The sequence below is a fragment of the Pangasianodon hypophthalmus genome, chromosome 8 (assembly GCF_027358585.1).
Source record: "Pangasianodon hypophthalmus isolate fPanHyp1 chromosome 8, fPanHyp1.pri, whole genome shotgun sequence".
In the NCBI taxonomy this organism is placed as follows: Eukaryota; Metazoa; Chordata; class Actinopteri; order Siluriformes; family Pangasiidae; genus Pangasianodon; species Pangasianodon hypophthalmus.
In genome coordinates this window covers 27,668,484-27,681,172 of record NC_069717.1, presented here as the reverse complement: position 1 = coordinate 27,681,172, position 12,689 = coordinate 27,668,484, and the positions used below count along the sequence as shown (strand labels likewise).

At 42.9% G+C, this 12,689-nt stretch overlaps 1 protein-coding gene across 1 annotated transcript in view; it reads left to right on the top strand.

The window, feature by feature from the left end:
• Positions 1-2,618: 2,618 nt before the first annotated feature.
• Positions 2,619-12,689, top strand: part of tcf7l1b (transcription factor 7 like 1b) — a 44,033-nt gene continuing 33,962 nt past the window's right edge. Inside the window, exons 1-3 of the mRNA XM_034306827.2 lie at positions 2,619-3,754; positions 4,090-4,162; positions 4,275-4,408. Of these exons, the coding sequence (XP_034162718.1) occupies positions 3,569-3,754; positions 4,090-4,162; positions 4,275-4,408 (393 nt within the window). The 5' untranslated portion in view covers positions 2,619-3,568. The remainder of the gene's footprint in view (positions 3,755-4,089; positions 4,163-4,274; positions 4,409-12,689) is intronic.

Here is a 12,689-nt window from a genome sequence, read left to right as displayed (position 1 = left end):
CTTCTGCGATATCATGGACATTAATCACTATAAAAGTTTTATATTTATAATCCTATTTTATTCTTTGTTTTTAAAGATTTGATTTGATCTTTAAAACTTTTACCTTTATAAATGATTCAAAATACGTCATACAAAAAAAAAATCTTGTGTGCTTTTCGTTAATCAACTTTGAGTCTGTTGTTTTAATAAATCCTGCTGTATGACAGAGCAATTTTTTATCAGTCATGAGTGTGTGTGTGTGTGTGTGTGTGTGTGTGTGGCCCCTCCGATGCCTCTTAGTGGGAGGTTTAAGGATCACGCTGCTCTTAGAGGATTCCGTCACACCGGTATGAGTAAAGCCCTCACTAACAGACCTGTCTTATCCTCACGATAGCACCACCTTACTACTGGACAACACACACACACACACACACACACTCAGCAGGGACCTGCAATTACAGCAGCACCGTGTCATTATGGACTTATACAGCATGCTATTATCACACCCTTATAGATAGGAGAAGGAGGAGGAAGCCTCGAACCCTCACTGTAAACTCTAAACTATAAACGAGATGAAGTCAAGCAGGACTTTTCGGACCTGGGTCTTATTAGAAGAGGACATAATCCTGCGTGATATTAAAAAAAAAACAAAAAAAAACAATCACCGTGAAATGGGCCCCTACTCCTATTCAATTAGTCAAAGTCGTAAAAAAAAAAAGAAGAAGAAGAAGAAACAGGGTGGGGGTGTGTGGCTTCTCCATTGATGGTCATGCCCTAGTTGTTCTTTTGTGATGTGTAGCGGTGATGGAGGGGGGCCTACACGACACGTGAAGCAAACCGTCTGGGAAAGCGATGACATCATCAATCTCCGCCAGGGCCAGTGGACCATGAAGGAAAAAAAAAGTTTTTAAAGAGAGGAAAAATAAAAATCTCTCAAACTCTTAAAGCGGCGTCTCTAATACGCACTTGAGTATTCATGTAGTACACTCTTAGTACACTTCTTATCTTTAAAAGTACCTTTTGTACCTTTAAAAAGAAGGTTTAAGATACATCTTTTTTTAGAATAAAGCTTTAAAGGTGAACTACACAAACAATTCCAGTTAAAGATGCTGTCCATTTTAAAGGTACAAAAGTTGTACGCTTGATGGTACCACCCGAACAGTAAGGAATGGTGTAGTTTAGCACTCCTTTTCTGCATTTCTGAACCATAAAATGACAAATTATCACGAGGTACATCACATAACTGACATAATAACCGCCTCCAAATGAACAAGCGGCCATTTTGAAACCTAAAACCTACCTTTCCACTTTTTGCTCCTCACTTTAGGAGACATTTAGCCAAACTACAAACTTGAACAAATTCAAACAAATTTCTTTTTGCCATTTTTAGTACATTATCTGGATATTAACAGTGTTCTACATCATATACCAGCACGAACACTGTATACCTGCATGCAAAGGTGTCTGATGTGAGACAATTTTTTTTTAAATAAGTAATCATACTCAGGTCAAAAACATTGAAAAGCATGCAGTGGTCCACTAATAAACAACTCAGGATAATGATGATCCATAAATATCCACAAATATCCATAAAGTAGGTCAGTATTTCCCAGTCTTGATCCTTGTCCCACACTGCACTGCACATTTTCTGATCTAACACACTTAAATCTAACTCATCACCTAATTAGCAAACCCTCCATGACGTTCAAAAAAAGTGTTTTGGAACCGGAAATTACACTAAAATATGCAATGCACGGTGGGGCTAAAGGAGCAAAAAAAAATTTTTGGAAAAACACCGATGAAGGCTGATGCCAGGGAACTTATTTAAAGACGCCCCCTCGAACAAGCTGTTCCTTTAAAAAGCTCCTCTCCCTGCTGAGTCGTTACGAGTCATTTCACTGAATCGATTCAGTGAATGACGATTCATTTGATTTATCAGCGTCCAAAAATATTTACAGAAAAAAATAATATGTGTAGATATACTTTTGACCCTCTAACATTCACGGTTTCATTGTCTAATAAGTCGCTTTTTTTCTAAATAACAACCTTTTTGTATGACTGACTGTAAACTAGCATTTAGCTAGCCTAAAGTGTCGAGAGAACAGTGTTGCTAGGCAACTAAGAAATATGGACCTGATGGACGTAGATTAGCAATTTAGCTAGCGATGACAAAAGTATCGTAAATATATATATATTTTTTTGTCTTTCTCAGCCGTTCTGGAGAGAAAAAAACTTTAATATAAGAATTTATACGACTAAAAATAAAGCCTTAATTACATTTATTATTATGATGATTATTTTTATAATAATTATTCAACTTTCTTTTCTTAAACACCACATTTACAGTTACACAGCTCATGAACAGATCAACGCTAGCAGAAATGTGTAAACAACAACAATAATAATAATAATAATAATAATAATAATAATAATGGGGTTTTTTTGTAAGTTTGTATTTTAACTGCCATAAAGTGTCTTTTAAAAAGTGTTAAAAAAAAGAAAAAAATCAACCCAATACAACAGTTATGGAAATGAGTTGTTGGGAGCGCGCGCGAATCGATTCGATTCAAACGACTCCTCAATTGATTCCTTGCCGCGCGCGAATCGAACGCTCGTGTCGTTTTTCAGCGCCGACTCCTCCTCTGCCCCGCGTTTCTAAACGCACTGCGCGGCGCGCGCACTGCCCCGACCAGCAGCTCAGCGTGCACGCGAGCGGACAGATCACTCTCCTGTCTTACAGAAAAAAAAACAACAAATCAGGCTTCTTTTCTTTTCTTTCTTTCCTTTTCTTTTAAAACACAGCCGAGACGCCGCGTCGTGCCTGCGGAAGGGATTTAAAAAAAAACAAACAAACGAACTGGTGATATTTGTTTTAATTTTTTTTTTTTAAATAAGCCATTTTTTCGTCGCTCGCGCACATTTTGGGTTTTTTTAAAAAAAAGAGTCTCGTGCAAGAGAACGCGACGTGACCGTTGAAACTTTTTTTTTTTTTTTTTTTTTTTTTTTTTGCAGCTAAGCTAATCTCCAGGTTCCTTGTGGAACCCGAGTGAGGCTACATACAGAGTCGGGAAGTGGAGGAAAAAAGGCTTAGAAAGTGTCGACTTGTTGCACTCGAAAGTCGAGTTTGGATTGTAGGAAGCGAATTTCAACCGCTTTCGAAGTTTTGTGGACTCGTTTGTGTGTTTTTTGTGGCGCTTTTGTTCTCAAAGAAGAACGAGGCTTCACTGAGTCGACTCCCTCATTCGACTCACTCCCTCATTCGACTCCTCCATCACAGCCAAGAAGTTTTACTCGACTCTTGCAACACTTTTGAGGCTGTTATTTTTTTAAGTGTTTCCAAGGAGCTGGATTTCACAACGTAGTCATGGACAAGCTGGATTTCGCTTCTGAGGATTACTACTGAAATAGGGTTGTGGGGTTGTTTTTGTATGTTTTTTTAATCTTTTTTTTCAATGCTCCGCGAGAACTGAGCTAACACTTTGTTGTTTTTTAATACAGCAAGCTACAGTTCCTGAAACCGCACTTTTTTTTTTGGATTTTAGCGCCTAAAAAACACACACACACATAAGTACACATATCCAGAGCCACCATGCCGCAGCTGAACGGAGGTGGAGGAGACGAGCTCGGGGCGAACGACGAGATGATCTCGTTTAAGGACGAGGGCGAGCAGGAGGAGAAGACGGCGGAGAGCGTGTCCGCCGAGCGGGACCTGGACGACGTGAAGTCGTCGCTGGTGAACGAGTCGGAGAACAACAGCAGCTCGTCGGATTCAGAGGTCAGTCTGAGACTTTCGGAAATTAAAACACACACACACACATATTGAAAAAACAAACCTAAGAGTTAACATTGTGTCAGAATGACCCTCAGAAAACATGCGCACTAATCTGACGTACTGCTTAGTGCGCTAGTATGCGAGGTCCCACGTTGCCATGGTGACCCCTAACCGCTCCTGTTTAAGCTAGTACGCTAGTACGGATTTCATTAACAGATCCGCGCTATTAGATTAGATTAGATTAGATTAGATAGTGAACGTGTTGATGTAGATGTAGATGGACTTGTACGTGTACGTGTACGTGTAGGTGTGATGGAAGTGTCTGCTCTCTTTTCCAGCCGACGGAGAGACGCCCTCCACCTCGTTCCGACGCCGAAAGTTACGAAAAAGCCCGAGAGTGTTTTCATGAAGGTAAGATTGGCCTTATTTTCTTTAGAGACTCTGTGAACATTTTTTTTTTCCCCTGCCGCCATTTGGCTCTAATTCTTCCCCCCCACCCCGTCTTCATTTCCCTCTTACAAAGCTCTGAGGAGACAACAAGATGGAGGAGGTCTGTTTAAGAGCCCACACTACCCGGGTTACCCGTTCCTCATGCTCCCGGATCTGGCCAGCCCGTATTTACCCAACGGGGCTCTGTCTCCCACCGCCGCCAGGACCGTGAGTACCCCCTTTCACTCTCTCTCTGTCTCTCTCTGTCTCTCACACACACACACACTTACACACACTCTCTCTCTCTGTTCAACACCAATCATGTCATCACCTTGCACTTTTAATGAGCCCGCTGCACACATTTCTAATGGCCCGTGCTACCGTGTTACAGCAGTGCTCATGTTTTACTTTTATTTGTTTTGGTTTTTTTTAGCTCTCCCAGCGCTCTCCTCTGAAGTTTAGGACTCTGTCTGAACTTCATATGGAATATAAAGCGCAGCCGTGAGCACCGAGTTTGGCTTTTTTTTTTTTTTTACGATGTGGCACAACGCAGCCAGCCATATTTGTCCATATCAGCATTTAATCATTGCTTTTTCTGGCCTCCGCGTGCACACACTCATTCGAAATTAGTTTATAAAGCGCTTTCGAGGTCATCCCGAGCTCCCAGACGCGTCTGTTTGGCGTCTTTAACCAGGTCCGATTCGTAAATCAGTGAGATACTCCACACGCCATGTGTGTTTTAATACAAACCTTTTCCCCTGAGCTTTGTAACAAGCGCTTGTTTGTGATAGGGGGCGTGGCCGAACAAATCGATCGTTACTAGGTCACATGATCATAACATATGTAAACTGTCCGTGTGCTAAAAACTCAGAAACGCACCTAAAACCCCTGGGAGCGTCACTTCTCTGACGCGACCTTTTAAACGTATATATTTCGTTCTGCGTTTTAAAAGTCGGTTTCGTTTTAGTTTCGGAGATGATAGAACGCAGCAAGCGCGTCTTTATACTGAAGAGAAAGCAATAAACCTGTTTTCCCACAGGATATATCGCACAATCTTTACGGACATATCAGTTCAGACAATATACATATACATACATATATATATATATATATATATATATAGCCTGGGGTTATTTCTTCATGGAAGGTAAAACATGGCGTAATCTTTCCAGACTCATGCTTGCGCAGTTTGTTTGAAAAAAAAGTACTGACATGAATAAAATCCTAGAGATACTCCGCTAATAATTAGATCCGTCTACCTCCACATGTGTAACTAATCCAGTCCGAATAGGGCTGAAGTCATCTTCTGAGTAACGCACTTCTTCAGGCGCAAGTAAACAAACAGAAAAACCCATGTAAACTTATTTACTTAGTGCTCGTGGTATTTTTAATCCTGTGTGTGTGTGTGTGTGTGTGTGTGTGTGTGAGTGAGAGCGTTATGACTTCATGTTTTATATCCGGAGTGATTTAGTGACAGGATGCTGTCACGGTCCTCGCTGTGCTGGTGCCAGTCTTTGTCTCAGTGTGTCTTTTGCTTGGCTGTCATCCTCGTGTTTGTGTGTGAAATGCTTGGGGGATGGAGCGAACACCATACCGAGCGCACTCCGGTTCAGAGCTGCCTGATGTTTGCCAGCAATTAACTGTCCCGAGTTTGCTTGTTTTTCCCCGAACGAAAATTAGATTAGAGGCAAGCGCTAGACCGAAAGGTGAATTTCCACTACGCAACTAGAAACACGAACGTGTCCAGAAACTTGGGGTTCAAGTCGGAGTTTCTCTTCTTGTGAAATGTTTTTAAAAATGGCGACCGTGTGTGTGTGTGTGTGTGTGTGTGTGTGTGTGTGTGTGTGTGTGAGAGAGAGAGAGAGAGAGAGAGAGAGTGATGTCACGTATAGCCATATACGTAAGTGACAAAGATTGATCTTAGCCCCGCCCACGACTTCTAGTCTATTAAATCCTTTGGGTGTATTTTATTTATTTGGGTTTTTTTTGTGCTGAAATGGTGGCCAATTGGGTGAAAAAACCCAGAGCTTCAGATTTTTTTCTGGTGCCAACATTCTGTGTGTGTGTGTGTGTGTGTGTGTGTGTGTGTGTGTGGCTGTTTTTGTCTTGTGCAAGGCGTCAGGTTCTGGATGTTTGTGAAACCTCAGATGCCTCATTTGTTCGAGTTTAGCGTCGTGTTCTGGGAAAGTTGACCGGCCCTTTTTTAGCTCGTGCACTGGCTTCTTTCACCGTCGCTCGCTAAAGAACTCAGTGGGCATTCATGTCAGGAGAAAGAAAAGTTTAGGCCTCTGCAAAAGTGAAGCTCTCTTTCTTTCTTTCTTTCTTTTTTTTTTTTTTTTAACGTAAACTGCAAACCATTTCTTCTAAATCTCTGGGTTACGCCACTATTTATTCCAAACCCACAAATCCCTCTCCTTGCCCTGAATCCCAAATGCGTTTTGATTGGAAGCAGCCAAGCATTTGACTGAAAAGTAGCACAACCCCCCCTCTTCTTCTTCTTCTTCTTCTTCTTCTTCTTCTTCTCTTCGCCAAACTCCTTCTCCTGTTTTTTTTTTTTCTTAGCTCCCCTCATTCTCTCTCTCTCTCTCTCTCTCTCTCTCTCTCTCTCTCTCTCCCCCTCCTTCCCTCTCCCAGTCCTCTCCATTCAATTACCGAGGCGTTAGGCCAGCATTGTTATTCAGAGGGGGTGCTTGATGGCTTCATTGCGCCGCTCCGTAGGCCCTCATTAGCGTAATGGCCTCTCCTTACGCACTCGATGCATACCTTTGCAGAGATCCTCTTTTGTTTCTTAGCATATACAAGGCTTTTTTGTAATCTCTATCAGCACCTCTTCTCTCTTCTCCCTCCTCATTCTCTCCGTTCTCCATTTCCATACACCGCGAATACCGAGTGCATTTGCGTACTCAAAATTAAGTTTAGCTTTACTATTTTTTTTTCTTTTTCTTTTCCAAGAGGGTTTTATAGGTTTTATCTCGGTGCCGTTTTGCATAGCTGTTATACACGTTTGTGAAGTTCGATCAGACTTTACGTGTCATTTCGGGTGAGGAAGCTGTTCGTTTCTTTTTCGCTGATTAGAAAGATTAGAAAGTCTTTTTAACATTACAAACAGATAAGCCACACCTTTTTATTGTTTTTGTTTTTTATTGTTTTTTTTTTTTTGTTTTGTTTTGTGTTAAAGTTTGTCTTGCTCGAGCCGTTGCATTTGCATCAAGTAGTCAGATAATCAAATTGAGTAAGTGCCAAGACTTGTGTGTGTGAGAACTTATCAGATTTAGCCCAAGGTGCAAGTCAGGGGGATGCGTACCTGTGTGCGAGGCGGACGAGCTTAGCCTGTCAATCAACACCTTTTCCGTCTGAGCCGTAACTCAGCCACTCGAGTGGCCGGCATTCTTTACATATTTACACACCAATCTTAAGCCGAGGCCCTCGCACACACCGGCACAGACGCAGCTGTCAAAATCCCACCAGGACCTTTACAAACAGACCGGAGGAGGCCCCGCGTCTGTCCCCATCTCAATTATCCGCCCCCTCCCACCTCCTCCCACCTCCTCAAACGCAGACTGCCGAGTTTTGAAACAAACGCACAAATACGCATCCTGTTTGCCAGGAGGATAAGCATTTAGTCCGTGCTGCTTCTTCTTCCCCACCTCGTCTGGAATGCAAGTAAGTGCTCATGCTGTTCTCACAGATCATTCTTGACAGGCAGACATTTTTATTTATTTATTTATTTATTTATTTTAAAACCTCAAGTCTGAGGGCAGCTCGGCTTTTCAGGTGCATTTATAAGCAGCGCAAATCTCAGCAACCAAATCTGAATCAAACATGAGCGTGTGTAAGTGTGTATCGTGGACACACTGAGAAATCCTCATCTGTGGTTCGCATCATACCAAGGAGAAGAAGAGGAGGGGCTTGGAGCAGGTAATGAATTAAACCAACATGGCCGCCAACGACAGCGGTAGAGCGTTTACCCGCCATGTTGCGTCTATTCTCCCAATTAACTGTGACGAGGTGTTACTTTCAGAGACGAATATATGAAATGCACCTGAACAATTTATTTTTTTTTTTTTGGTGGAGCTGGCATTAATGTCAATCCAACATTACTGTTTACATTCCACCTGCATTTTTAACACGAGTGGAATGAATCTGAATGTAGACGTGCAGAAGTACATAGTAAACATCACAGTACCTGTTTTGACAAGCGACTATATCTTTATGTATCTTTACTATTTTAATTACAATAAAAGTTAGCATCTTTTCTATAGATTCTTGGTTTCTGCATGTGTTAAAAAGCTCAAGTGCAATTTCAGACACAGTATGTAAAATAAAAATATCTCCTACGTTGATGCGACGTGTTTTCCAGAAAACATGAAGAGCTGCAGATCTTATTTGCACCCTTACAAATCCTTTTTTTTTTTTCTCTTCTTTTTTTAAAAGCTCAGAGAGATGTTTTCAGACTTGAGCAGCATATGTAATAAAAGAGAGAGGGAGGGAAAAAAAATCTGAAAGGCTGCGGTGTATCAGAGTTTGGAATACCTGTGGGAGTTTGAGCAGGAATGTAAATATTGAGGCGTTAAAAGAAAAAGGCCATTATTCTCCCGTAACCTCTCCTCTCGCCGGCCCACGAGTCGCTTCAGAGCGCCTCATTGTGAGACGCTGTAAAGAGCATGATGGCGTTTGTGCGTGCGCGCAGGTGTGCAAATACAACCGCTCCGCAGCCGCAATACGACTTTTCATGAACACAAATGTAAAGCAGGTCAAATACGGCGCGGCGATTTTTAGCTCCTCCGTAAAGCTCCCGTCGTCCATCTTGTTCAACTTTTAGCGGACGAGTTTGTCATCTTTCTTGAAGCTGTAGCGATGAACAAACTGGACTCATTCAGGTTAAAGTTTTATGTAAAGCTTTCCATTTGTTGTTTTTTTTTTTTTTTTTAATAAAGGCAGCATTGGCTGAACCAATTAATCACTTTTCACCAATGTTTGTAGTTAAATAGCTCGGAAATGAAGCCTGTCAGGTTTTTTTTTTTTTCAAGCTCGTTATTATCATAATGGGATCTTTGGCAGTTTTTTTTTTTTTTCTTTAGCGTCGAGATTTAAGATGTGGAAGCGATGCAACATTCCAAGACCCGCCCAAAGTGATTCACTCGTTCACGATCCTCAGTCTTTTATTCACACAGGCTTCACTTTGTCTGTGTTGTTGACTTTAGCCTAATAATAAGATCGTAAGGTGTAAACAATGTGTGTTTTTTAAAAATAAAAGATCTGGCTTGGAGAGTAAGAGATGGAGCTTGTGTGCTTACACAAGTCTAGTTTATGGAAGAGTGTGAGGAAAAAAGCCAAAAGTAGTCAGTTAAGTCAAGATATATTCATGTTTGGTGAATAAACATGTAACTAGTAAAGAAGTAAACACCTTTGGGTGTGCTGATATAGGAAAATAATCAACCATGTGGTGGTGTGATGAAGCGGAGTCGTTGTTACACACTGCCGCTGATTATTTTCCCACAACAGCACGTCACAAAGTGTTTCTTTCCTCTTACACCACATTATTTTGTCAACAATTACAACTGAAAAATCAAACATCATAAAAAAAAATCATACTTTTTATCCATTTAATGTTACATTCCGTGTTCCTCGGAGTACATCTTAGTTCCTGTTGTCACTAACTTTTAAACAATTTCCAAAAACTTGCTTAATGTTACATAGTGCTGACACTGGAGACTCCTTCCATTTGTCCTTAACTGGAATCTTTACCATATCTACAATTGCACACACGTGGCGAGTCCCTGTGTAAGTTGTTACTATAGAAACGGTGAAGTATTACAACAAGGGCAACAATGGCTGCTGTTATAGAAGGTGAATCAACACCTTTTGGCCAATCAGATTTGAGAATTCAGCAGCCCCCTGTGGTTAATGTTACTGTAGCACTAGCGAGGAATTCCTTCACAGGAATGTAATTTGTTGTTTTATTTACATGAGCAGGAATGAGTTTACGTTAGTCAGTCGCCTCAGCTCATCTCTGTCCCTGCGTCCTCTCGACGAGCGGCCATTTCACAATCGCGTAAACGTGCGTAACTGCAGCTTTAGTGCGCTGGCGCCCACACTTGCAAACAAACGCGGCTCGGTGGAAACGTTGGGCGCCGTGTTTAGTCTGCAGCGTCGTCTAACTCGGCACGGTGGGAGGAAGGGCGAAATCCCCGAGTCGTTCTCCTGTTGCTTCAGTGTTCTTGCGCTGGACGTCAGTGATGCTCAGTACCAAATTTAAGCACTGACGGTCCAAATGTAGAACCGTTTCCCAATTTTTTTTTTTTTTTTGCTCCAAACACACCTGTACACGAGAGTGTCATCATGTTGCCCACTACTGAAGCTGCATCCTTTCCTTCTGTTTCATTCTGTCCTTTGGTTTTGGTATTTTTTTTTTTTCCCCCAAACTGCATGAGGACAGTGTGAGGAAAAGTGTTACTGGATTTTTTTTATTTATTTATTTTTTTACATTCCTGTTTCGTTTTGCCCCAGAAAAACACTGCCGCCTTCTTTATCTCTCCCTTCTCGCTCTGCCATTAGATATTCCGTTTATAGTCCTACGCGGCTTTGCAAGAGCACGGCCCTTCAGGAGGGATTCGGCATCTCTCTCTCTCTCTCTCTCTCTCTCTCTCTCTCTCTCTCACCAGCGACTCCCGCCGTCCTGTCACGTCCTTTGAAGAGTACGTGTATAAATTTATTTGCTCATCAATTTATTAATCGGAGGCGGGTGTTTTGGTTGGCGATAGAAACCCTGCTCGCTTTTAGGACTCCTCTTTTGGGAGGATGTGAGTCTCTAATGACAGTGTGTGTGTTTTTGTTTTTGTTTTTTTTTTTTCTTCTTGTTCACTCCGACGCATCACTTCCTGATACAGAGTGTCGGATGTTACCTGAACGTCATAGCTAAACTTGCTACTATGAGGGAATTCCATATTTCCTTTTCTTCCTCACATTCACAATTACCCTGATTGCTGTTTAAGGGTGTGTTTACTTACTGCTCTTGCCCAGAGCACCATTAACACTGCAGAGCAATTCCAGTGTTAGCTTAGCCCCAGTGCAATTAGTACAAGTTAGCTGGAATCAGTGTTAGCTCAACAATTAAAGCCTCAAACACAATAAAGCCCGAGGCGTTCCTAGAGTCAGAGGCACAAAAGCTAATTTTGCGGCGGAGATGCCATTAGCATGAGAAGTGCAAACTGTTGCGAGTGCTCTAGGATTGTTGTGCGTGGAACTGTCGAGGCATATGGACTGAGGGGAAAAAAAAAAAACATTACAAGTTTATCAAGTTTATTAAGTGTGTGTTCGTGTTGTTTCTCGTGATGGGAAAAGTTTGACATCTCGCAGCTGCCCACATCTTCCAAAATAACGATCGCTGGAAGTGTGTCCGCATTCTTAACGTATACGTGATACGGACACCAACTGGCCCAGCATGCATGTCCTATATAAGCCTATAGGGATGTGTGTGTGTGTGTTTTGGCACGGATCATGTGTCCACTCTGCCTCCGCTCTCGTAGATATCAGCGCCCGTCGGCCCCAGACGCCCAGGTTTGCCCCCCAGGGAGCAGGAGGGCCAGGGGGGCGATCCATCTCCTCCTCTCCGGGGCCGATAAGACCTCTCAGGCCTGATTGATAGCGCACCCTGTGTTTCCCTCACCATCCCCCCCCCCCCCCCGTCCCCCCAAAAACGTCTCCTCCTTCTCTACCTCCTCCACCTCAGCTGCAGCGAGGGCCTCAGGGGATGACGTGTGGCCCCTCGCTCCGAGTCCGGGGTTTTATTTCACGTGTAGAGGCATCTAGGCTCTTAAAAAACCAGGGCACTAAGTGCTAGACTCCAGGCTAATAAAACCGGATTGTTCCGAATGGGGGAGGGAGGGAGAGAGAGAGAGGGAGAGAGAGAGAGAGAGAGAGAGAGAGAGAGAGAGAGAGAGAGGAGGGGTGCACCTCCTAAACAGAGCTTCATCAGTCTGGTATTCCAACCAGATGGTTTCAGTTAAAGCTTAGCAGAAAGAGAGTGTGTGTGTGTGTTTGTGTGTGTGTGAGTGAGTGAGTGAAGGGGACAGAGTCTGAGAGATTTAGCCGTGATACGAAGCTGCTTTTAGGTGCTGCAAGATAGCAGATAGAAAGAAGTGGCCTGAGGTAAAGGCGACAGCACCGATAACAGCGAGTCAGTCGCCAATAGCAGCCCGCGAGACGCACAGAGATGGTCACGGAGCGCGCGCGCGTGTGTGTGTGTGTGTGTGTGTATGTGTGGGGGGGTGTTTAAAAGAACAGCAGAACCGCACGGGTGATTACACAGAGCAAGCGGTTTGCAGCCCTAACCACTGGCATGCATACAAGAAACAAGGACGAGCATTATGCACACACACTACTCCAGCGGCATGCAGATTTAAAGCGCCGCTGCACTTGTCTGACAGTCTGCTGACTGTTGGCGCTTCATGCAGCGTGTGTGAAGGAGATAGTATTCCCTCGTAGAAGGCATGTTAGAGATCAGAGC